Here is a 25,663-nt window from a genome sequence, read left to right on the forward strand (position 1 = left end):
AGAATCAATGGAAACGAATATGCACCATTAAGTGTAAGGTTAGGTATGGCTTTTTCATCAATGTCCTTAACCAGGAAGTTCCTTTCTATCTTGGATTTTTTTTTTTTTTGAGTGTTTTTATCTTGAAAGGGTTTTGGATTTTGTTAAGTGCTTTTTCAGCATCTACGGAGATGATCACGTGGCTTTTGTCCTGTATTTTCTTGATATGGTATATTATATTAGTTGAGTTTCACCAATTGAGTTAACCAACTTTGCTTTACTGGAATAAATCCCACTTGGTAATTCATCCTTTTTCTATGTTGCTGGATTCGATGTGCTAGCATTTTGTTGAGGATTTGTGTACATATATTCATTGGGGATATCGGCCTGTGGGTTTCTTTTCTCTAGTTGTCTTTGTCTTTGACATCAGAGTAATACTGGATTCACAGAATGATTTGGGAAGTGTTCTCTCCTCTTCCAGTAGAAGAGTTTGTAAAGAATGGGAATTAATTCTTCTTTAAGTGTTTGATAGAATTTCCCAGTGAAGTTCTCTCTTTCTATCGATCACACTTGGAGTTCACTGGGCTTCTTGGATGTGTATAACCTTTCTCATCAACTTTAGAAGGTTTTCAACCATTATTTCTTTGAATGTTTTCCTGTTCCTTGTCCTCTCTTCTCTCCTTTGTACCCCCATGATATGTACATCGGTGTGCTTAACGATGTCCCACTTTTCTCGAAGGCTCTTTTCATTTTTCTTTATTTGTTTTCCATCTGTTCTTCAGGTTATATAATCTCTATCAATCTACCTTCAAGTTTGAGGATTATTTCTTCTCCCATCTCAGGTCTACTGTTAAGCCCCTCTAGTGAATATCTCATTTTGGTTATTATTCTTTCCAATTGTATAATCTTAGTTTGGTCTTTTAAAAAAATATAATGTGTATCTCTTTGTTGGTATACGGTATAGAAAATATTGCCACCATACCTTCTTTTCTTTTTTAAGTGTGATATTCTTTAGCTCTTTGAGCATACGTATGATAGCTGCTTTGAAGTCTTTGTTAAGACATCTGGGTGCTCTCAAAGGAAGTTTCTGTTGCCTGTGTTTTTGCTTTTTCTTCTGTATGGATCATATTTCCCTGTTTCTTAAAATGTCTCATTTTTGGTGATGTTGAAAACTGAGATATTACACTGTAGCAACAATAGATTCCCCTACCCCTTCTCAGAGCTTTTTGCCCATATTGTCTGCTTGTTTGTTTAGTGACTTGGATGGACTATTTCAGTTACACGTGTTTCCCTCAGTGTGCAGTTCCTTTTTTTTATTTTTAATTTTTTTAATGTGTATTTATTTTTGACACAGAGAGAGAGACAGAACATGAGTTGGGGAGGGGCAGAGAGAGAGAGAGAAAGAGAATGAGACACACACACACACAGAATCCGAAGCAGGTTCCAGGCTCCGAGCTGTCAGCACAGAGGCCGACGCAGGGCTTGGATTCACGGACCATGAGATCATAACCTGAGCCAAAGTCGGGATGCTCAACTGACTGAGCCACCCAGGCACCCCAGCTTCTTCTTTTTTAAGTTTATTTATTTTGGGGGGGGGTGAGGGCAGAGAGAGAGGGAGAGAGAGAGAGAATCCCAAGCAGGCTCTGCACCATCAGCACAGAGCCGGATGCGGGCCTCAAACTCACAAACCGTGAGATCATGACCTGAGCGGAAGTCGGATGCTTAACCCGCTGAGCCACCCAGGCGCCCCTCAAGTGTGCAGCTTCTGATGTCACTCCTCAGGGGTACAGCCTCAGGCCGTGTACCATCAGCCTGGGATGACACTGTTTGCATTAGAGCTCTTTTTGACCTTCGCGGATCTCTCTGTTAAGCTACCTGCCTCTGTTAATTGCAGGCTAGTGAAGTAGTCACTAGCCCAGTAGCCCAGTAGCTCTCAACAGCACCCTGGGGCACAAATTGCCTCACAGGGTTCTGCAGGCTCAGCTTCCGTACTGGGGGTGGCCCCTCCAGCCTCTAATCCCGTAGTGCATGTGGTTGCGTAGCTCCAAGCTTCCGTGGTGTAGACAGCTGCTCTAACCCCGGCTCCTGAGGTAGCCTTCCCTTTGCAGCCCCCCCCCCCCCCGGGGTAGTTTCATTTCAGAGTGCTTCCAGCAAGACACCACCCTGCGGAAGAATGGCTTTAAAACGGCAAGTTTGGAGCTGAGAGGCAATCAACTGATGCCTGGCAAAAACTCAGATATCCAGCAGCAGCAGCAGAAAGAATACAAAGTTGTGGTGTATTCACATAGTGGCATGCTATCCAGGAAGGAGCATGGACGAACCCATATACACGACGTGGAAGAGACATCCAGCACGACGCTGAGTGAAAGAAGCCAGACGTAAAGGAGTCCCCTCTGCGTGATTCTATTTCTATAAAAGTCAGAAATCAGCCACATGAGTGTGGGCTGTTAAAGGAAGGAGAGTGGTTGCCTTTGGTGGGTTTAGTCATGGGCAGGGGGCGGTGGTGACGGGGAGAAGGGACCCCTAGTTGCTAGAGATGTACCGTATCCTGGTTTGGGTGCGTTCACTGTGAAAATTCTTCGAGCGGTATATTGCACGATTTATGCAGTCTTCCACAGGCATTTGTGTGCGTACGTTTATTGATAATAGGTAAGTAAGATTTGCTTGAAAAAGGATATTTGCATGCTCCTGTTCTTTGCCGCGCTATTGCCAATTCCTCAGCAGTCTATCTCCTTTCAGAGGAGGGCGCCGAGATGCAGAGAATAGAGAGAACTTACCCAAGGCCACTGAGCCAGTAAGCTGAAAAGGCGGGATCCAAACCCAGGCAGGCTGGCATCTGAGTGAGTCCTCTTGACTCTCGGCCATGCTGCCTCTCCCCACAGCCTGGACTTGAATGGGGCCAGGGCGGCAACCTGGCATGAGATATGCTTTGGCCAGCCCAACCACGCCATGGTGAGGAAAGCTGGCCGATTCTGCATGGGAAGGTGAGGCCACAGAGGCCTGCGCAACTATGTGAGGCCTTTCCCTTAGGGGTCTTGGGCAAGACTGGTTTTCTTGGAGCTTTCGTTGCTCAGAGAAATAGTCCCTCCAGCTCCCATTGGCCCTGTAAGATGCCACGCTAGCCCACTGAATCACGGCTAAGTCCAAAACCAGCGGGAGCAGAGAGAGAGCTGGTATAGCGGGTCCACGTTCTCCTAACACAAGTGTCCAAGCTCCTCTCTCTGGAGAGGCAGCTGCTAGCAACCTTGGGAGCATGCTCGTCTTGTGCCTGGTGCTCCTGTGCACCTTTCTTGTGGGAGTCTTCATCTGGACTGTCCTCCAGCATTTCCTCACCGTAGATGTCCTCTCTACCTTGCAACATCCCTCCAAGTTCAGATTTCTGCATTGCCTGTTCCTGTATGCTTTAACTTTGGTGAGTTTGCTCTCGGGCTCTGTAATGGGTTGGGTCTCCCTTCCTCTCTCCCCATAACTTGCCCCTCCTTTCCTCTTCAGACTCTCCCCAAGACATATTTTGTTACACTCTCTTTTGTGTCTGCAGCTCTGTTTCCCTCCCTCTTCACTTCCCTTCCTCTCTCTGCCCCTCCCTCCTTTTCTTCCTTCAAACACTTACTGAGCACCCGTCACCTGGCTGCTTTCTGAGGATTCTAAAAGGATTGCAGACCCAGCCCCTTCTTCTACAGGGTTTTCAGCCTGACAGGGAACCGAACCGCCTTAAACCACAGCCTCTTTTGCCCTCTGCGCACTCAGCTGCCTGTAGGCTGTCTCCTCTGAATACAGTGTAGGCACATGGAAGGCAGGGACTGCTTTAACTACCTTTGCGACATTGGCCACAGGCACAGACCTGCCACCTGGTAGGTGCTTTCCATTTGCTGATCAAGACATAGGTGAATCTATCCAGCATGTCAGAGGGGTCATGCTGGCCAGGCTCTGAGCAGGGACTAGGGTTGGGGATAGGACGGCACATATTTAGAGCTGCAACAGGTTTGGAAACAAAGGCTTGGCATCTCGTAGGAGGCAGACCACTGGTTTTAACCCAGTGTTCCAACCCCTGGGTGTTACCAGCCCGACAGTTCACACTGCTTACTTGGGATGGAGGGCAACTGTAGAAGGAGGAAGACAGAAGGCCTCACTTAGCTGATAGCAGAGTGAAAGGTAAGGAGCCCAGATGGTAGGCAGCCTGCCAGCATGTGCATCCCAGCTCTGGCTGTGCAATCTTGGGCAATGCACTTGACCTCTCTGTGTCTATTTTTCCCATCTGCGAAAGGAAACAATGGTGTCCATCTCATCAGGATGGCAAAAGAATTAAATGACACGGGATAAGGGCTTCCTATGTTTGGTAAAGAAATAAAATATGTTTATGTGCTTCTGGAATGTTCCACCATGGATGTGGATGACTCTTAGAGACATGAACACCTCTAGTTTATAATCTCAGAAATGTTACTGACTCAAGGAGACAGGCTGAGGGCAAAACTCTCATCTCTGTTATTTTTCCTGGCCAGGCACTTCACTGGGAGTCGGTCTGTCTCAAACCAGTGGCTGCCATTGCACGGAATTATGGGCCAGTTTGAGACCCAGAAAAAACCAAGGCCTTTCCGACCTTGTTTTCTCCTAAAGAGTAGCCCACAAGCTGCAAGCACCTGCTGATGACCGTGGCTCTGGGGCACTCACAGGAGGCTCGCAGATGGACCTTGGAAGCAACACGGCCCGTAATTTTGCCAGCAAGGTGGGCTTATTCAGGAAGAGTAGAGGAATTGCAATTGGGGACATGCAAGTTATGGCAAACCACCTGCGAGTCCAGAGATCAAAGGAGAGAAGCTTCTTTACAGAGAAGTGGAGGGAGGTGGGAGGGGCTGCTTTGAATGAAAGTCCATTGGAGGAAAGTGTGAGGTCAGGGAGGGGCAGTTTCTCATTGGCTGAGTTGTGGTATCTTCTTATTGGCTGAGCTTGTTGCTGGGCAAGAAGTCCCTTCCTTCCTCCTGTTGGCGGAGGCAAGCAGGCTTCTTCCGCCCACAAGGTGATGCAAGTCTTCTCGCTGGTCTCCAATCACGATGAGCGGCACCACGCGAGGGCTCCCCCTCCTCTTCCCAGGGGGTTTCCTTGTCCAGCTTCATGGCCCTGAAGGGGGAGCTTCGCTTGTGATGTCTCATCCTGATCCCTCCAGCGCTGGCTGGGTGCCCCCAGGACGCACTGCCCATCACGGGGTGTCCATGATGAAGATAATGATGTTCGGTGGAGGGAGACACACGGGTGACCACATCCATGTACTAAAGCCTTGAGGGGTTCTGAAGAAATCTGGGCAGGGTACTTAGGGCCTCCAAGGAGGCAGCAGCCATTGCTGTGAACAGGAGGATACAGGTCAGGGATGGCATCAGTCAATGAGAACATGGACTTGAGCTTGGATATGAAAGTCCGTTTGGTGTTTCTCCACCTGCTAGGCAGGTAGAAAGGCTTCCAGGAAACAATGTGAGCCACGGGTGAGTACACTGAGCATGGGGGAACTGCAATGGAGGAGGTGAGAGCTGGAGCCCATCTGAGCCGACAGGAGGCATCTTGACGTCAGGGTGCTCGGAGCTGAGCTGGCCAGTGAAGGTCTGAGCTGGCTCAGTACAGAGGCCTGGTGTCCTCAGATGTGGGCTAAGTAGGCCATCTCCAACCAGTTCTCACCTCACTCTCCTCCAGCTCAAGCAGGGAAATGAAGGTTTTGTTTGGAGTTCTCTTTGGAGAAGTCAAAGCCTTGGATGTCTCCACGGAAGGAATGCACTGGGGCATCCCAGGGGACCTGGGACAAGACCCAGTGGGTGTGAGCAGGAGAAGGACTGGGGATCACGCTTGCCAGGACCCACCAGTGAGACACTCATCGTGAGTGGTCACGTCTAATCCCCAAGCCTCCTCCTTGGGCTGTGGACACCATTCTATTTTGTAAAGGAGGGAAATCGAAGCTCAGAGATGGTTAGTTTGGCGATAAGCTAAAACTTGAGTTCAGATCTTCCTGACTCCAGAATCCAAGCTCTTTCTGGTTTAGTGGTTGAGAACACATGTTCTGCATGTTACTCCTTGGCAGGCAGGGCACTTGACCTTGGTTTGCCTCAGCTCCCCCATCTACAAAATAGAGCTGATAACTCTGCTTGACTTAGAAGCATCACTGAAAAGTTTCATCCAGTTTATAACCACTCGGACCACTACTGGCATGCTATAGGTGACTCATAAATGATGCATTTCCCTTGGGACAAGGACACACTTAATGTGCGGTCCTTGGAAGAGATGATTCCAGTGGTTGAAAGGCAGTGAGTACATGCAAGATGATAACTTGTAACTACATTTCATGATTTATTCAGACATTTGTTTGTTTATAGCTAGAGTGACTATATTAGTTTAAAAACAATGGAATTTTATGCACATTTGGCAAATAAATGGCCGTGTGCCATTGCACCCTTCTTCTGAGTCAACAGCAGGCATCCCTAATCCCGTTACTTTCTTTTGTTGAACACAAACATGGCTTAAGAATCTGTCATGGTGCAGGCTCCGGGCGGGCAATGTTGGGTGTTGACCCAAGTGATGACCCTTTCTGCCATCTGAGGCTGGAGAGCCAAAGAGGAAGGTTGCCTGCCAGTTGCCTTGAACAACTGGCTTTGTTCAATTCAGTGCCCAACCATTCAGCCTGAACATGGTCAAGATCTTTGGCCAATTCATACCGTTATTCAATCAAGATCGTTTGGGAGGAAGTTCTGAAACCCAAACCCTCTCTGTGGACACAATCCAGAGCCTGTCCTTCCTGATGAGCCTTACCCAGATGAGACAGATGAGAAACTGCAAACACATCCTAGCAATTACAGGTGACAGGAGTCCTCTACGATCCAGATGGGTCCTGACCTCTCCTAATGTCTCCCTTTCTTTCTCTTACGCCTGACAGGGGAATATATTTGAGAGGCTGGGAATCTGCTCCAGGCCCAGATTTATTTACCCAGTTATTGCATGGTTTTGTGAGAACAAAAAAGGATGCTAGACTTGTAGTGACTGACCTGTATTTTGGGACCATACCTGTGAGGCTGTTCCAATCCAAGGCAGAGTCCTCCAGCCCCTGGTGAGGCATCATCTTCTTCCACGGAGGAGGCGGGTTCATGGGGAATTGGGGTAAGGTGCTTCCCTGCAGCTTCGTAAAGGAAGAGCTTCATCTGTGTGTACAACTTGGCTCACCCTTCACTGAGAACCTTTTTAAGAGTAACTCAAAGGAATCAGCGGTTGGAGGCTTTTAAAAAAAAAAATTATTTATTTAGAGAGAGAGAGTGCAGGGGAGGGGCAGAGAGAGAGAGAGGGAGACAGAGTCCCAAGCAGGCTCCGCACTGTTAGCACAGAGCCTGACACGGGGCTTGAACACATGAACTGTGAGGTCATGACCTGAGCTGAAATCAAGAGTCAGGACGCTTAACTGACTGAGCCACCCAGCTGCCCCAGCGGTTGGAGATTTTTTATAGGAATCCCAGGCTGAGTGCTTTGGGCTCAAGTAAGCAGATGACACTCAATCTATGCGAGAAACGCTCTTTTCTGTACTATAATGGTCTTGGTCAAGGTGAGGCTAGTGCTGTGTCTCAGTGGGGCTCTCACGATGCTGGGGTGTTGACTGCTCTCTTCCCTCGCCACCCACAGCTTTGGCCCGTCTTATCCGTTTTCCACCCACAGGACATCCCAAACCCATGCATCTCTCCCTGGCCCTGCTACACTACCATGATCCAAGACCCCATGTTCTCTCTTGCCTCGGCCCCCTTGACCCTCACACCCCACAACCACCCCCCCCACACACACACTTCTGTCGCCCCTCAATCCATTCCTTCCCTGGCAGCCAGAAACAGCTTGTAAAACTACAAGTCAGAGCTTGTCGGTCCTGGGCTAAACCCTTCTTGTGGCTCTCCGGTGCCTTTAGATGGAACCGAGCCCTCGAGCCCTGACAGCTTTGAAGGTCCTGCCCACCTTTCCAACCAGGTGCACGGCGTCTCCCTCCTCTCAAAGCAGTTCACTGCGCTCTAGCCACACTGCCTGCCTCTCAGACACTCCAGGCTCCTCCCCTCTCTCTCTGAATCTTTGGCACCTGCTGTTCTGGCAGCTTCAGACGATGTCTCTCCCCTCCTGACTTTGCATGACTGGTGGACCCTTATTTGTTCATTCAGTCTGACCTCAAATATCCTCTCCAGAGCGGCCTCCCTGAACATGTTACCTAAGGCACAGTCCCTTAGAGTTCCATGCCCGTCTCCATCCCTGACATCATCCCTTTAAATTTCCCTCATGACACTTGTCGTGGTCTGAATTTATCTTGTTCCTTCGTGTATTTCCTCATTTTCTGTCTGTCTTCCCCAACTAAAAATGGAATCTCCCAGAGTGCCAGGAAGACTTGTGTTTTGTTTGCTGCCTTATCTCCAGTGCCTTCCTTGCCTGTGGACTTTAATTTTTGAATGACTGTCTGAGTTCATGAACACAAAGATGGATGAGTGGATGGGTGAATAACTGGGTGAAAGGATGTGTTCATGGACGAACAAATGGGTGGACGGATGGCTGCCCAAAGTTGCCCAGAACTTCCCTGAGATTAGGGTGTGCTGCCACCTGGTGGTGGAAATAGCAATAGCCGCATTTGCTGCCGGGATGCTCTCCTTTTTTTCAGAAGTTAACAATGGATATCTCCCATCTACCGGCCCCCGAGGTCATGCTTCCCTTTCAGAGATCCCCCGGGAGCACCCCATTAGGTGGCTAGGACTGTTAGCCCTCCTCTGTGGGGCATGATGTTATTTTAAAAGTGAAGCGAGGCTTCATTTGGGAAATATTCACCCGGTATTTACCTTGTGTCATATCCTGTTCCAGGTACAGGGGACCGAGTGGAGAACAAGAAAAACTCTCATGGAGCCTACTCAAACGAAGAGGCTGGGCAATGAAAGAGAAAGCAAATAAATAGGGTAATTCCACAGAGTTATGGAACAAGATGATGGAATAGAAAATGATTCATGTGCATCTTTAGTTTTCCCAGAGGAAGCTTCTCCAAAAAGGTAGAATTTGAACTCAGGTCCAAGCAACTGATGAGGAGGAATAAGCCCCATAGAGGCTGGGGAACAGCATTCTAAGCCTGTAGGGATAGGGGCAGGCAAATGGGGCCCTTGCCTGAGGCTCGATATTTAAAGGGGCACCAAGAAACTCAGTCTTCAAGATAATTTTATGCACTATTTTCACCTTTTTAATGTTAATTTATTTTTTGAGAGAGAGAGCGAGAGCGAGTGGGGGAAGGACAGAGAGAGAGGGGGACACAAAATCTGAAGCAGGCTCCAGGCTCCAAGTTGGGAGATCATGACCTGAGCCAAAGTCAGATGCCCAACTGACAGACACCCAGGTGCCCCTTTTTTATGCACTATTTTCAAAAATTCAATATTAATGCAAAAAATATATGGTGAACAAAATAACAACGTTTATCTAAAGGCGGGATCCAACAGGGCCAGGAGATTTGTACAAATGCAAAGTAGGCTCTTGTTTATGTAAGATTTTTCATACGTCCTTCATCACAGATACTCGTGGCATTTGCTTTGATTCCTTAAAAGATTGCACCGAAGTATTATTTATCTCAGCTGCAGAGTGTCTTGGTGGCCCCTTAGTTTTGTGCCCAAGGCAAGTGCCTGCCTCACTCTGTCCCAGCCCAGTTAAGTCTAAGCAGAAGAAACAGCAAGTGCAGAGCTCCAAAACAGGGGCTCGAGGGAGAGAAAGAATGTCAGGGCAGCAGAGCAAGGAGGCAGGGGGATGATGTGGGAAAGGCCAGCAGCACTCTCCACCCTGGCTGTGCTTTGAACCCCCTGGGGGGGGCTTTGAGTCATACCCACACCAAGGTCCTGCCCACGCCACTGTCAGTCTCAGGGGTGGGGCCCAGGCATCAGCATTTTAAAAAAGCTCCCAGATGGCGCTAATCTGCAAGCAGGGCTAAGGCCTCCTTGGGAGGTGCCTGTCCCACTCAGTTTTGTCCCCTCCTCCATCATGTCCCTCAAAGGGTGATGATGAAGCTGGGGCACTTCTCCCGGTCTGCTCAGTCATTCACCACCGCCCCCGAGGCTGGAATTTGGGAACTCCTGCTGCCCGTGCTCCCCACCCCAGAGACACCGGTTCAATTATTTGGGGCTCAGTCTGGGCACCAGGACTTGGAAAACCTCCCTGGTACTTCTATCTACAGTACAGCCAAGGTTAGAAACCACGGAATTAGAGGCTTATTTGGCACAGATACTTGTCTGGTGCTGTACCAGGATGGCCAATGGACTGTTGATAACGGACTTGTCTGAGAACCTCAGAGGTACCCCTCGGCTAATAGAAATGGCCCATGGGGCGCCTGGGTGGCTCAGTTGGTTAAACGTCCAACTTCAGCTTAGGTCGTGATCTCATAGTTCGTGGGTTTGAGCCCCACATCCGGCTCTGTGCTGTCAGCTCGGAGCCTGGAGCCTGGTTCGGATTCTGTGTGTGTGTCTCTCTCTCTGCCCCTCCCCTGCTCATGCTCTATCTCTCTCTGTCTCTCAAAAATGAATAAAATGTTAAAAAAAATTAAAAATAATAAAAATGGTCCATCCAACCATCCCATATTTCTTAATAACATACATTTGTATGCATGCGTATGTAATTACCATTAATATTTTAGAGCAGGCATGCCTACCCTCCCTGGCCTTGGTTTTGTCCGTTTCAAATCGCCAAGCCTTCCTGGTCCTCAGTTTCCCCCCCCCACTGTGGAAGAAAATGTTGCAGCTGGTGAGCCCTGAGGTGCATTGGAGTCCCGACATTCAGGAGACCATGGCAGATGTCAGGTGTCTTACGTGGCCTGGCTTTTTGGTTTTGCCCAAGCAGAGCCAGCTGGAGTCACTGCAGAGGAAGTAGGGAAAGGAACAGAAAAAGAATGTCACACCCAAAGCGGCCACTGCTGGCAGGTTCTCCTCGGGGACTAGGGTGAACAGTGCTGGGCCCTGCATGGGGGTGTTGACATCCCTACAGGCCACTCAGGGCGGCTGCTGTGACCGATTCTGTCTTGCAGACTTGTACCACAACCTGTGCAATTTTCTGGCCCTGGAGACTGATTCTGTGCTGCTGTCGATTGGGTGAGCTGCTGGAGAAAGTCAGTGGGTGTCACTTGGGTGGAAGAAGGTAGGGAGGAGCACGTGGATAATTTGTAGAAGAGAGAGAGGGGCCCTAGCCCCCAAGAGGCACTCTCGCACGTACATGCACAGACACAGGCACAGCGCCGTTCACGAGAGCAAAAACCCAGAAAGAAGTCAAATGCCCACAGCAGGGGTGTGCACGAACAAACCGGGGCATGAGACAGCAAGTGCTGGTGAGGAGGTGGAGAAAGGGGAGCCCTCACGCACTGGTGGTGGGAATGCAAAGTGGTGCAGCCACTGTAGAAAACAGTATGGAGGTTCCTCAAAAAGTTAAAAATAGAACTACCCTATGATCTAGTAACTGTACCACTGGATACTTACAATTAAAAAGGATAGATGCACCCCTGTGATTACTGCAACATCATTTTCAATGGTCAAATTATGGAAGTAGCCCAAGTGTCCATCAGCAGATGAATGGATAAAGATGTGGTGTATATGCAACGGAATGTTTTCCAGCCACAAAAAAGAATGAAATCTTGCCATTTGCAATGATGTGGTTGGAGCTAGAGGGTATTATGCTAAGCAAGACAAAGTGACACTATATTAAATGTACATACAAGTGATTCAGTACTTACATGTAACACCTAATGTTCATCAGAACAAGTGCCCTCCTTAGTACCCATAACCCATTTAGCCCATCCCCCACCCACCTCCCTCCATCAACCCTCAGTTTGTTCTCTGAGCCTCTTACGGTTTGCTTCTCTGTCTCTCTCTTTTTTATTTTGCCTTCCCTTACAGTCATCTAATTTGTTTCTTAAATTCCACGTATGAGTGAAATCATATGATATTTGTCTTTCTCTGACTTATTTCGTTTAGCATAATACATTCCAGCTCCATCTATGTCGTTGCAAATGGCAAGTTTTTGTTCTTTTTGATCACTGGGTAGTACTCCATTGTACATCCACATCACATCTTTATCCATTCATCAGTTGATGGACATTTGGACTCTCCCCATAGTTTAGCTACTGTTGCTAAGCAACAAATGCTTTTTAGTATAAGCACCTGCCATGTTTTTTTCTACTTTTTAAAAAATTTACATCCAAGTTAGTTAGCACGTAGTGCAATATGATTTCAGGAGTAGAATCCAGTGATACATCCCCCACGTATAACACCCAGTACTTAGTGTCTTCCTTAATTCCTCTTGGCCACCCCACTCCCCAAACCCCTTCAGCAACCCTCAGTTTGTTCTCTATATGTAAGTCTCTTATGTTTCGTCCCCCTCCCTGTTTTATATTATTTTTGTTTCCCTTCCCTTATGTTCATCTGTTTTGTCTCCTAAAGTCCTCATGTGAGTGAAGTCATAGGATTTTTGTCTTTCTCTGACTGACTAATTTTGCTTAGCATAATATCCTCTAGTTCCACCCATGTTGTTTCAAATGGCAAGATTTCATTCTGTTTCATTGCCAAGTATATGTATATATATATACAAGTATATACGAGTAGTATATATACATATACATATATATATATACACTACTCTACTATATATATATATATATATATATATATATATATATATATATACACACACAATATATATACACACGCCATATCTTCTTTATCCATTCATCTGTCAATGGACACTTGGTCTCTTTCCATATTTTGGCTATTGTTGATAGTGCTGCTATATACATTGGGGTGCATGTGTCCCTTCGAAACAGCACACCTGTATCCCTTGGATAAATGCCTAGTAGTGCAATTGCTGGGTCGTAGGGTAGTTCTATTTTTAGTTTTTTGAGGAACCTCCATACTGTTTTCTGTCCGGAGTGACTGCACCAGATTGCATTCCCACCAGCAGTGCAGGAGGGTTCCCCTTTCTCCGTATCCTCGCCAACAGTTGTTGTTGCCTGAGTTGTTAATTTTAGCCATTCTGACTGGTGTTAGTTGGTATCTCATTGTGGTTTTGATTTTTATTTCCCTGATGATGAGTGGTGTTGAGCATTTTCTCATGTGTCTGTTAGCCATCTGGATGTCTTTGGAAAAGTGTCTATTCATGTCCTTTGCCCATTTTTTCACTGGATTATTTGTTTTTTGGGTTTTGATAAGTTCTTTGTAGATTTTGGATACTAACCCTTTATCTGATATGTCATTTGCAAATATCTTCTCCCATTCTGTTGGTTGCCTTTTAGTTTTGCTGATTGTTTCCTTCTATGTGCAGAAGGTTTTATCTTGATGAGGTCCCAATAGTTACTTTTTACTTTTGTTTCCCTTGCCTCCAGAGACATGTTGAGTAAGAAGTTACTGCAGCTGAGGTCAAAGAGGTTTTTGCCTGCTTTCTCCTCGAGGATTTTGATGGCTTCCTGTCTTACATTGAGGTCTTTTATCCATTTTGGATTTATTTTTGTGTCTGGTGTAAGAAAGTGGTCCAGGCTCATTCTTCTGCATGTAGCTGTCCAGTCTTACCAACACCATTTGCTGAAGAGGCTGTCTTTATTCCATTGGATATTCTTTCCTGCTTTGTCAAAGATTAGTTGGTCATATGTTTGTGGGTCCATTTCTGGGTTCTCTATTCTGTTCCATTGATCTATGTGTCTGTTTTTGTGCCAGTACCGTACTGTCTTGATGATTACAGCTTTGTAATACATCTTGAAGTCCAGGATTGCAATACCTCCAGGTTTGGTTTTCTTTTTCAGGATTGCTTTGGCTATTCATGGTCTGTTTTTGGTTCCATACAGATTTTAGGATTGTTTGTTCTAGCTCTGTGAAGAATGCTGGTGTTATTTTGATAGGGATTGCATTGAATATGTAGATTGCTTTGGGTAGTATCGACATTTTAACAATATTTGTTCTTCCTATCCAGGAGCATGGAATCTTTTTCCATTGTTTTATGTCTTGAATTTTATTTCATAAGCTTTCTATAATTTTCAGTGTATAGATCTTTCACCTTTCAGTGTATAGATCTTTTGGTTAGATTTATTCTTAAGTATTTTATGGTTTTTGGTACAATTGTAAATAGGATTTATTCCTTGATTTTTCTTTCTGCTGCATCATTATTGGTGTATAGAAATGCAACCAATTTCTATGCTTTCTATAATTTTATATCCTGTGACTTTGCTGAATTCATGGATCAATTCTGGCAGTTTTTTCGTGGAATCATTCAGGTTTTCCATATCATGTCATCTGCGAAGAGTGAAAGTTTGACTTACTCCTTGCTGATTTGGATGCCTTTTATTCCTTTGTGTTGTCTGATTGCTGAGGCCAGGACTTCCAATGCTATGTTGAATGACAGTGGTGAGAGTGGACATCCCTGTCGTGTTCCTGACACGAAAGTTCTCAGTTTTTACCCATTGAGGATAATATTAGCAGAGTGTATCTTGTATATGGTTTTTAATCTTGAGGTATGATTCTTCTATCCCTACTTTCTTGAGGGTTTTTATCAAGAAAGGATGCTGTATTTTGTCAAATGCTTTCTCTGCATCTATTGAGAGGATCATGTAGTTCTTGTCCTTTCTTTTATTAATATGACACATCACATTGATTGATTTGTGGATATTGACCTAGCCCTGCATCCTAGGTATAAATTCCACTTGATTGTGATGAATAATTCTTTTAATGTTTTGTTTGATCTGGTTGGCTAGTATCTTGTTGAGGATTTTTGCATCCATGTTCAGCAGGGAAATTGGTCTTTAGTTCTCCTTTTTTGTGGGGTCTTTGTCTGGTTTTTGAATTAGGGTAATGCTGGCTTCACAGAATGAGTTTGGAAGTTTTCCTTCCATTTCTATTTTTTGGGACAGCTTCAAAAGAATAGGTATTAACTCTTCTTTAATGTTTGCTGGAATTCCCCTGGAAAGCCATCCGCCCCTGGACTATTGTTTTTGAGGGGAGATTTTTGATTACTAATTCAATTTCTTTACTGGTTATGGGCCTATTAAAATTTTATATTTATGGGTCTCTTAAAATTTTCTATTCTTGTTTCAGTTTTGGTAGTTTATATTTTTCTAGGAATTTGTCCATTTCTTCTAGATTGCCCAATTTATTGGCATATAATTGTTTATAATATTCTCTTAGTATTGTTTGTATTTCTGCAGTGTGGGTTGTTATCTCTCCTCTTTCATTCTTGGTTTTATTTATTTCGGTCCTTTCCTCTTTCTTTTTGATCAAACTGGCTAGGGGTTTATCAGTTTTGTTAATTCTTTCAAAGAACCAGCTTCTGGTTTCATTGATCTGTTCTATTGTTTTTTTGATTCTGATAGCATTGATTTACATTCTAATCTTTATTATTTCCCATATTCTGATGGTTTTGGGTTTTATTTGCTGTTCTTTTTCCAGCTCTTTAAGGTGTAAGCTTAAGTTGTGTATCTGAGACCTTTTCTCTTCTTTAGGAAAGCCTGGATTGCTATATACTTTCCTCTTATGATTGTCTTTGCTATATCCCAGAGGTTTGGGGCTGTGGTATTATCATTTTCATTGGCTTCCATGTACTTTTTAATTTCCTCTTTAACTTCTTGGTTAACCCATTCATTCTTTAGTAGGATGTTCTTCAGTCTCCAAGCATTCGTTGTCTTTCCATATTTTTTCTTGTGGTTGATTTTGAGTTTCATAGCATTGTGATCTGAAAATATGCATGGTATGATCTCAATCTTTTTGTATTTGTTGAGGGCTGATTTGTGTCCTGGTACGTGATCTATACTGAAGAATGTTCCATGTGCACTTAAGAAGAATGTGTATTCCACTGCTTTAGGGTGAAATGTTCTGAATACATCTATTAAGTCCATCTGGTACAGTGTGTCATTCAAAGCCATTGTTTCCTTGTTGATTTTCTACTTAGATGATCTGTCCATTGCTGTAAGTGGGGGTGTTGAAGTCCCCTATTTTTATGGTATGATTATCAATGAGTTTCTTTATATATGTGATTAATTGATTTATATATTTGGGTTCTCTCATGTTGGGGGCACAAATGTTTACAATCGTTAGCTCTTCTTGGTGGACAGACCCCTTAATTATGATATAATGCCCCCTTTCATCTCTTGTTATGGTCTTTATTTTAAAATCTAGATTGTCTGATATAAGTATGGCTACTCCAGCTTTCTTTTGGCAACCATTAGCACGATAGATGGTTCTCCATCCCCTTACTTTCAATCTGAAGGTGTCTTTAGGTCTAAAATGTGTCTTTTGTAAACAGCATATATATGGATCTTGTTTTCTTATCCATTCTGTTATCTTATTTCTTTTCACGGGAGAATTTAGTCCATTGACATTTAGAGTGAGTACGGAAAGATATGAAATTATTGCCATTGTGTTGCCTGTAGAGTTGGAGTTTCTGGGGGTATTCTCTGGTCCTTTCTAGTCTTTGTTGGTTTTGGTCTTTTTTGTTTTCTTTTGTCTTTTCTCCTCTCAGTGAGTCCCCTTAACTTTTTCTTGCAGGGCTGGTTTAGTGATCATGAACTCCTCTAGTTTTTGTTTGTCTGGGAAACTTTTTATCTCTCCCTCTGTTTTCAATGACAGCCTTGCTGGATAAAGAATTCTTGGCTGCATATTTTTCTGATTCAGCATGCTGAATATATCCTGCCACTGCTTTCTGTCCTGCCAAGTTTCTGTGGATAGGTCTGCTGAGAACCTGATCTGTCTTCTCTTAAAGGTTAAGGACTTTTTTCCCTTGCTGTGTTCATAATTCTTTCCTTGTCTGTGTATTTTGTGAATTTGACTATTATATGTTTTGTTGATGGTTGGTTTTTGTTGAATCTAATAGAAGTTCTCTGTGCTTCCTGGATTTTGATGTTGTGTCTATTCCCAGGTTAGGAAAGTTTTCTGCTATGATTTGCTCACATAACCCTTCTACTCATTTCTCTCTCTCTTCATCTTCTGGGACCCCTATGATTCTGGTGTTCCTTTTTAATGAATCACTGATTTCTCTAATTCTTATATCGTATTCTTTTGCCTTAGTTCCCCTCTTTTTTTTTTCTGCTTCATTATTCTCCATAAGTTTGTCCTCTGTATCACTGATTCATTGCTCTCCTTCATCCATCCTTGCCACCATGGCATCCATTCGAGTTATAGCATTTTAATTTAGTCCTAACTAGATTTTACTTCTTTTATCTCTGCAGAAAGGGATTCTATGCTTTTTTCTTTTTTCTTTTTTTTAATGTTCATTTATTTTTGAGACAGAGACAGTGCACGAGTGGGGGAGGGGCAGAGAGAGAGGTGCGCGCGCGCACACACACACACACACACACACACAGAATCCAAAGCAGGCTCCAGGCTCCAAGCTGTTAGCACAGAGCTCGATGCGGGGCTTGAACTCACAGACCATGAGATCATGACCTGAACTGCAGTCAGATGCTTAACCGAGTGAGCCACCCAGGCACCCCTATCCTTTTTTCAATTACAGCTAGTATTCTTACTATCGTGATTCTAAATTCTAGTTCAGACATCTTGCTTACATCTGTGTAGATTAAGTCCCTGGCTGTCATTTCTTTCTGTTCTTTCTTTTTGGCTGAATTACTTTGCTTGATCATTTTGGAGGAAGAAAAAGAATTAATTTAATAAAATAAAAATAAAATTAAAAAATTAAAAACAACACACAAAAATCATATGAAGGAAGCTAGGTGTGTTTTGGTCTGGTTGTTGAAAGAAGCTTGATAGAATAGAGAAAAAAGGGAAAGGAAAAAAAAGTAGAAAAGAGGGAAAATTAAGAAAATGTTTAAAAATTTTAAAAATGTATACAATAAAATAGAATAAAGTGAAATTAAGAAAGTAAAATAGACTAAAAAATTTACAAAAAATAATAAAAAATATAGTAGAAAAAAATTAAAGAGAAACCTTTTTATAAAAACAGAAAATAAAAAATAATTTTTTTCTCTTTCTGTATCCAAGAATAAGAAAAGAAAAAAAATGAATAGCTGGACCAGCAAACAGAATGAAATCTGAGTGAAATTACATCCAGTTTCCCCTAGAAGTCAAACTATGAGCACTTTATAGTCTGTAAACTAAGCAGGCAGAGAGACTTGTGGTCATCCTCTAGGGCTTGGTTGGTGGAGATGGACAAGGCTTGGTGTAATGGCTCCATTCTCCACTAGGTGGCACTGCTTTGCTTACTGGGGTGGATTGTTGTGGCGTGTGGGCATGTATGTATGCTGGGGAGATGTGAAAATGGCATCACCCTGCTTCCCAGTCTCTAGCATCAGAACTCTGTGCTCTCCCCAACTGGCAATCAAACACCCCTTCTTTGTCTTGGACTTCCATCCACTCCCTGCTTCTACACTGTCCACAATCAAGCCATCAGCCTGCCAGGCAGCACCTCCTTCCCAAATTTTTTCTCAGATGGGACTGTGTTTCCAAACCCCTCACTTCTGAGGGCCCTGCGGCTTGAACCCACTCTGACCCTTGCAGGGAGGGTCTTGCTGAGCAATGGCCAGGTGCTGGCCCATGCTGCTGCAGAGGCCCAGAGACTGTGGCCAGGTGCCAGCCTCCCTAGAAAAAGTTCACATGATTGTGTGGCAGCAGTGGTTCAGAGGCTACGGTAAATCACAACACACACCTGGCGCCAGTCTTCACCACACCCTAATGTCCTTGTTCCAACACCAGCAACATGGCTGTAATCTGGGGTCCACTGGGACCTTTGCCTGTGGGGAGACTGCACGGCCTCTACCAAATGTCCTCTCTGCAGGGGAACTGCCTCTCCCTATGTGGCCTGACGACCCCTTGGACCTTGCTCTCCGCTCCTGAAGATTCGCCCTTCCCACCAGAGCAGCACCAGGTATCGAGCTGCAAAGTTTCTGGCTCTGTGCTCCCCTATTTATAGAGTCCTAATGGTATTGAAACCCTCTCCTTTCTCCTTTCTCCCTTTCTTATGAAGATGTTTCCTTGCAGGTGTTTCCACTCTTTCTCTTTGTCTCCAGCTGCTTTTGGAGGGAGTGCTTTTCCTGTAATCTCCCCCCAAGTCTCTGTCCTCTCTCTGCAAATAAAAACAGTTCCCTACCCTCTGCAGCTTCTGTCTCCCCCAGCTCACCTCTCTGCACCATGTACCTGCCAAGTTCTGTGGCTCAAGTTATGCAGATTGTTGTGTTTGTCCTCAGATCAATTTTCTAGGTGTGCAAAATGGTTTGGTGCTGATCTGGCTACATTTCAGGGACGAGTGAAGCAGAGAGCTTCCATGCTGCCCTGCCATCTTGGCCTCTCTCCCCTACCGTGTTTTAAATGACCTTTGGGAGAGGAACAAGGAAAAATAAATCCATGTCATCTTCTTTCTGAAACCAGAAATTTGAGTAATTACTAATGTATCATATTCTAAACCCTTTTCAACATGAGTAAGAATTCTCCTAAACAAACAAAAACTAAGCTAAACTAAACCATGGCACAGTGAATATTATGTTACACAGCCATTAAGGTATTATGGATGATTACATAGCCATTTAAATAAATGAACTGGAAGGGCACACCAGAATGTGAATGAGTCTTGGCAGTATAAAATTAAGTGAAAAACATTCAAATAATTACGTAAGCCTGGTACTCTTTTTATCAAGTTAAAAACAAAATCAGAAGAGTATTTGTAAGGAATATGCATAGACATTATAAAAGTACATGAAAAGGAAAGAAAGGGAATGGTGGATACAGGATTGAAGGTCAAGGTCACTGTTCCCTCAGATGGCAAAGGCAGCAAGGTGGGATGGTGGTGGGGGTATGATAGGGTTGGCCAAAGGTTATGGTCAAGGTCCTGGCTGTTGTTTGGGTCTGATGGTTCTTCAGGTGCTTATTTTGTTAACACAACTACCTACCTACTTAACTTTGGGGTCCAATGCTGGGAGTGTCTCGAGACAGAAGAAGACAGTGGGCAATAGTTTCAAGAAGTTAGAGAAACTAGAAGCTGTCCTTTTAGATTCAACCTCTACCACAAGGCCCCTCACACCCTGGCTGCCCCAGGCATCTGTGCAGCTTAAAGCAACTTACTTAGCATCTCTGGTCTTCTCAAATTTGAGGAAGACAGTGTCTGACTGATAGAGGCTCTGTCACACTCTACATCTGAGAAGCCCTTTGTGATAATGAAAATGCCCCTTGAACACACGGAAATGTTAATAAACACCTGCATGAATATTTGTAGGAGATTGCTTAGGATGTTGTTATTTGATATAGTTATAGTTGAAAAGACTTAGGACATGGGTTTTGATAGGCTGGTGGAGGTTGGAAGACAGGTAAGGTTCTTCAATCTGCCAGGGTGACTGCAGGTCGGAAAAGATGTCCAGTGTCTGAAATGCTCCCTGGTTTCTCATCAAGACATAATGAGACTCCCTACCTAAGCTCCTGGAGAATCTTTTGACTTTCACCCCTACCCTGAGTGGGCAAGGGTGGGCATTTCTGCCTCTTTCTAGCAGGTCGGGATTCTGCTAATGGAAAGCATGTAATATTTGTTATTTCTTTTATACTGCCATATTTGTATATTTAACATTTAGTAGGATGTGTATCCTTCTAGAAATAGAAAAATGGAGGCTGAAGTTTGTGTTTGCTGCTTCTAGGTGCTGAGCACATCTCAATACAAGGACCCTACTAAATAGTATATGTTTTGCTAAGTTTAAATGGAAAGCTATGTTGATAACATTGATTTATTTATCAACATATTTGCTCATTGAGGCAATGTTGCAGGGTTGCAGTCAATCAAACCCTATCCTTAAAGATGATGCCTTAGAGCAACTTTTAATGGAAACAAAAATGAAGATCTAATAGGAAGTGGTGCCTTCCAGACTGGGTTGCTTAGGACACTGGGATTCCCTTCGTTTTTTTAGGGGTGGCCAGGGAGGTCAAAGAGGAAGAAGAATGAGTGAGGTGTTCAGATCCCTGCCCCTGGGCAAAGCTAGAATGACTGACACTACTCACTTATTTTATACAGTGGGGGTCCTTGTATCATTTTAATAAGAAAAAATTAGAGGGTCTGGGTGGCTCAGCGGTTGAGCGTCCAACTTCAGCTCAGGTCATAATCTCACAATTAGTGGGTTCAAGCAAACTTTGTGTCGGACTCTGTGCTGACAGCTCAGAGCCTGGAGCCTGCTTCGGATTCTGTGTCTCCTTCTTTCTCTGCCTCTCCCCCGCTTGCACTCTGTCTCGCTCTGTCTTTCAAAAATAAATCAACATAAAATTTTTTTTTTGAAGAAAAGCAATGTTGCTGTTCTAACGAAGTTTGAAAGCCACTATTCTAAGGTGTCAGTTTTCTTTATGCATGCCTTCCAAATTTAATCTTACAAGTAGAATGCACTTTCTTTTACAATGCTTTTAAATGATAGGTTGTAAGAAGAGAAAACACATTTAGCAACAACTTCAAACAAAAATTTGGGATAACAGCCATGTTTTTCATAAAATTTCTAATCAAAGCAGTTTAGCCAAAGGGTTTCTATTTTTTAAATTGATTTCTTTCTATTATCTCAATCTTGATTTGTGCATTAGTTAGCTTGTGTTTTACTATTTCTGTAAGTTCAGCACCACCCCCAGCTTTATTGAAATATAATTGACATATAACATTGCATAAGTTTAAGGTGTATAACGTGTCAGTTTGAGACACTTATATATTGCAAAATGATTACCATGATAGCATTAGGAAACATCTCCATTCTATCATGTAATTATTGTTTCTTTTTTGTGGGGAGAACATTTAAGATCTACTCCCTTAGTGCATATAAATATATATATATATATATATATATATATATATATATAGCACACATATATATATTTATATATATTTATATTTATATTTAGGGTTAGAGAGAGAGGGAAGGAGAGAATCCCAAGCAGACTGCACTGTTAGTGCCTAGCCCTGTGAGGGGCTTGAACTCGTGAACCATGAGATCATGACCTGAGGCAAAATCAAGTGCTGGCCACTCAACGGACTGAGCCACTCAGATGCCCCTAGAAGTTCATTTTAAAGTCCTTTCTCTTTGCCCTTGAATTCCTATGAGGAGACACACTTTGAGGGCTTAGAGCAGCCTTCAGGATGCTCTCCACAGCCAGAGCAGAATCTGTTTCCTGCCTGTTTACCTTTCCTCCACCTTTATCCTCAGGGCATCTCCCAAACCTCTCCCTCTTTTCCCAACCCCCAGATAGAAGACAGCTCTTTTTTTTTTTTTTTTTTAAGAATTTAAGATAGTGACATTTATTTATTTATTAAATTTATTTTTTATTTTTTAAAATTTACATCCAAATTAGTATATAGTGAAGCAATGATTTCAGTAAATTCCTTAATGCCCCTTACCCATTTAGCCCATCCCCCTCCCACAACCCCTCCAGTAACCCTCAGTTTGTTGTCCATATATATAAGTCTCTTTTGTTTTGTCCCCCTCCCTGTTTTTATATTATTTTTGTTTCCCTTCCCTTATGTTCATCTGTTTTGTCTCTTAAAGTCCTCATATGAGTGAAGTCATAGGATTTTTGTCTTTCTCTGACTGACTAATTTCACTTAGCATAATACCCTCCAGTTCCATTCATGTAGTTCAAATGCCAAGATTTCATTCTTTTCGATTGCTGAGTAATACTCCATTACATATACATAGCACATTTTCTTTATCCAGTCATCCATCGATGGACATTTGGGCCCTTTCCATCAACTTTGGCTGTTGTTGATAGTGCTGCTATAAACATGGGGGTGCATGTGTCCCTTCGAAACAGCACACCTGTATCCCTTGGATAAATGCCTAGTAGTGCCATTGCTGTGTCATAGGGTAGTTCTATTTTTAGTTTTTTGAGGAACCTCCATACTGTTTTCCAGAGTGGCTGCACCAGCTTGCATTCCCACCAACAATGCAAAAGAGATCCTCTTTCTCCACATCCTCGCCAACATCTGTTGTTGCCTGAGTTGTTCATGTTAGCCATTCTGGCAGGTGTAAGGTGGTATCTCATTGTGGTTTTGCTTTGTATTTCCCTGATGATGAGTGATGTTGAGCGTTTTTTCATGTGTCAGTTGGCCATCTGGATGTCTTCTTTGGAGAAGTGTCTATTCACGTCTTTTGCCCATTTCTTCACTGGATTATTTGTTTTTTGGGTGTTGAGTTTGATAAGTTCTTTGTAGATTTTGGACACTAACCCTTTATCTGATATGTCATTTGCAAATATCTTCTCCCATTCTGTCGATTGCCTTTTAGTTTTGATGATTGTTTCCTTCGCTGTGCAGAAGCTTTTTATTTGATGAGGTCCCTGTAGTTCATTTTGCTTTTGTTTCTCTTGCCTCTGGAGACGTGTTGAGTAAGAAATTGCTGTGGGCAAGATCAAAGAGGTTTTTGCCTGCTTTCTCCTCGAGGATTTTGATGGCTTCCTGTCTTACATTGAGGTCTTTCATCCATTTTGAGTTTATTTTTTGTGTCTGGTGTAAGAAAGCGGTCCAGGTTCATTCTTCTGCATGTCGCTGTCCAGTGTTCCCAGCACCACTTGCTGAAGAGACTGTCTTTATTCCATTGGATATTCTTTCCTGCTTTGTCAAAGATTAGTTGCCCATACGTTTGTGGGTCCATTTCTGGGTTCTCTATTCTATTCCATTGATCTGAGTGTCTGTTCTTGTGCCAAAGGCAGCTCTTTAAGTCACTGGGAAAGAACAAATCTTGGTCATTAGATTAAAAAAAATTGTTTTTTAATGTTTATTTATTTTTGAGAGAGACAAAGCATGAGCAGGGGAGGGACAGAGAGAGAGGAAGACACAGAATCTGAAGCAGGGTCCAGGGTCAGAGCTGTCAGCACAGAGCCTGACGTGGGGCTTGAACTTGTGAAATGGGAGATCATGACCTGAGCTGAAGTCAGATGCTTAACTGACTGAGCCATCCAGGAGCCCCTTGGTCATTAAATTTTGATTAAAAAAAAACCAAAAATTCATCTTGAAAGAAACTTCTGCTTTATTTGAGCTTTACTTTGCTTAGCCTGTTCTCTTTGGGCAGCCAGTGGGACAGCCAGGAGCTTCCTTTGTATTTCCCAGCATCACTAGTTGTTTTGCTCCCACTTCAGATGGCTCAGATAGCTTTCAAGTTGCATAATCTTGTGTGGAGTGTCTACACCTATGGACAACAGGCAGAGCCTAGTGTTGGAGTCCAGAACCCCTGCCTGTAGGACTAAGGGGAGGTCCTTCGTGTCCTCATATGCAAAAGAAAAAAAGAAAAGAAAAGATAAAAATCCCCACCTCACCAGGCCATTCTGGGGATTTAGTCAGAGACAGTCTTGCAAGGGGGAGTTGAGGACATGGTTAAAATGGCTCCCAGTGACACCTGTCCACACTGCTACACTTTCGTTCCCTGCTTGCTCTTCAGGTACCGCAAGCTTCCTGATCACCATTACCCCAGCATTTTCTGAGATTGCCTGAATGCCTCCATTCACTTCCTGAAGGCCCTGGAAACCTACAGGGTGGACCCCTCCCGGGTTGTGATCTGTGGAGACAGCACTGGGGGAGCGTATGTGGTCTGTGTCACCCAGGCCCTGGTGGGCAGATCAGATATTCCCCAGATCCGGGCCCAGGTCCTGATTTATCCACTTGTTCAGATCATCAGTTTGCAGCTGCCATCTTACTGGCAGAGCAGAAATGTCCCATCCTGCCCCAGAAGTTCATGATGACATGTATGTTTAAATATATGGTTATCGACTTTCACTGGTGGGAAGCCATCTTGGATGGTGCCTTCGTGCCCCCAGACTTCTGGAGGAAGTACAAGCAGTGGCTCAGCTCTGACAACATACCCAGGAGATTCAGGAAGATGCGCCACCAACCTGTGTTTCCCGGCCCTTTTAATGGGGCTGCCTATCTGGAAAACAAACATCTTTTGGATGTAGAAAATGCCCCTCTGATAAGAGATGATGAGACCATTGCTAAGCTTCCCAAGGCCTTCCTGGTGAGCTGGGAGCATGGCATCCTCCGTGATGACACCTTGCTCTATATGAAGCGCTTGGAGGACCAGAGGGTCCCCGTGATGTGGTATCATGTAGAGGATGGCTTTCATGGGTCCCTACTGCTTTTTGACAAGGAAATTTTCTTGTTCCTGTGCTCCCTGAAAATTTTGAATGCTATAGCCAATTATATAAAGAGCATATAGCAACCCTGGGGTGCTGATTAAGGAGATGCTGAGTCAATGCTCTGCTCACATGAGAAGGATAAGTCAGCTTAGAATGGTTTTGCTTAGTATTTCAGAAAATCCAAATTGTGAGCAACACTTGCTAACATTCTCACTCAGGTGAAATAAATATCAAAGGGAGAGACTAATGCCTTTAAAAACTTCTCAAAGCCCTAACACACAAGGTCTGTGAAGAATAAATGCTAACAACTGGTTATTCTGTCCGTGTGTCTCTAATCATGGTGCATCTATGCTCATGATGCCAACGCAGGGCTTGGGGCCATGGTGCCTGTTGGACGAGGGGGCACCTAATTGTTCTTGGGATCATAGGTCAGCAGCCAAATTCCAACACACCAGTTATAGATCAGTCTCCAGCAGGAGAAATGCTGTTGCAATGAAACTCTTGCCTCACTTTAGCCATCCTTGGACACGACTAAAGGCAGGTTTCAGGGGAGGTGGTGGGAAAAGGAGATGGGGAAGAGGGAAGGGAGAAGCAGTGAGGGAAAGAGTGGGCTCTGGGGG

At 44.0% G+C, this 25,663-nt stretch overlaps 1 protein-coding gene across 1 annotated transcript; it reads left to right on the forward strand.

Annotated features, from left to right (window-relative positions):
• The first annotated feature begins 1,652 nt into the window (after nt 1-1,652).
• Nucleotides 1,653-25,356, forward strand: LOC101080646 (arylacetamide deacetylase-like 4). Its single transcript, XM_023258146.2, is given in 6 exon segments — nt 1,653-3,391; nt 6,890-6,937; nt 6,939-7,110; nt 11,015-11,078; nt 24,350-24,624; nt 24,627-25,356. Coding segments are annotated over 6 exon segments (1,215 nt in total). The 5' UTR covers nt 1,653-3,232; the 3' UTR covers nt 25,124-25,356.
• Nucleotides 25,357-25,663: the final 307 nt, after the last annotated feature.

The sequence above is a fragment of the Felis catus genome, chromosome C1, assembly GCF_018350175.1.
Source record: "Felis catus isolate Fca126 chromosome C1, F.catus_Fca126_mat1.0, whole genome shotgun sequence".
NCBI classification, from domain to species: domain Eukaryota; kingdom Metazoa; phylum Chordata; class Mammalia; order Carnivora; family Felidae; genus Felis; species Felis catus.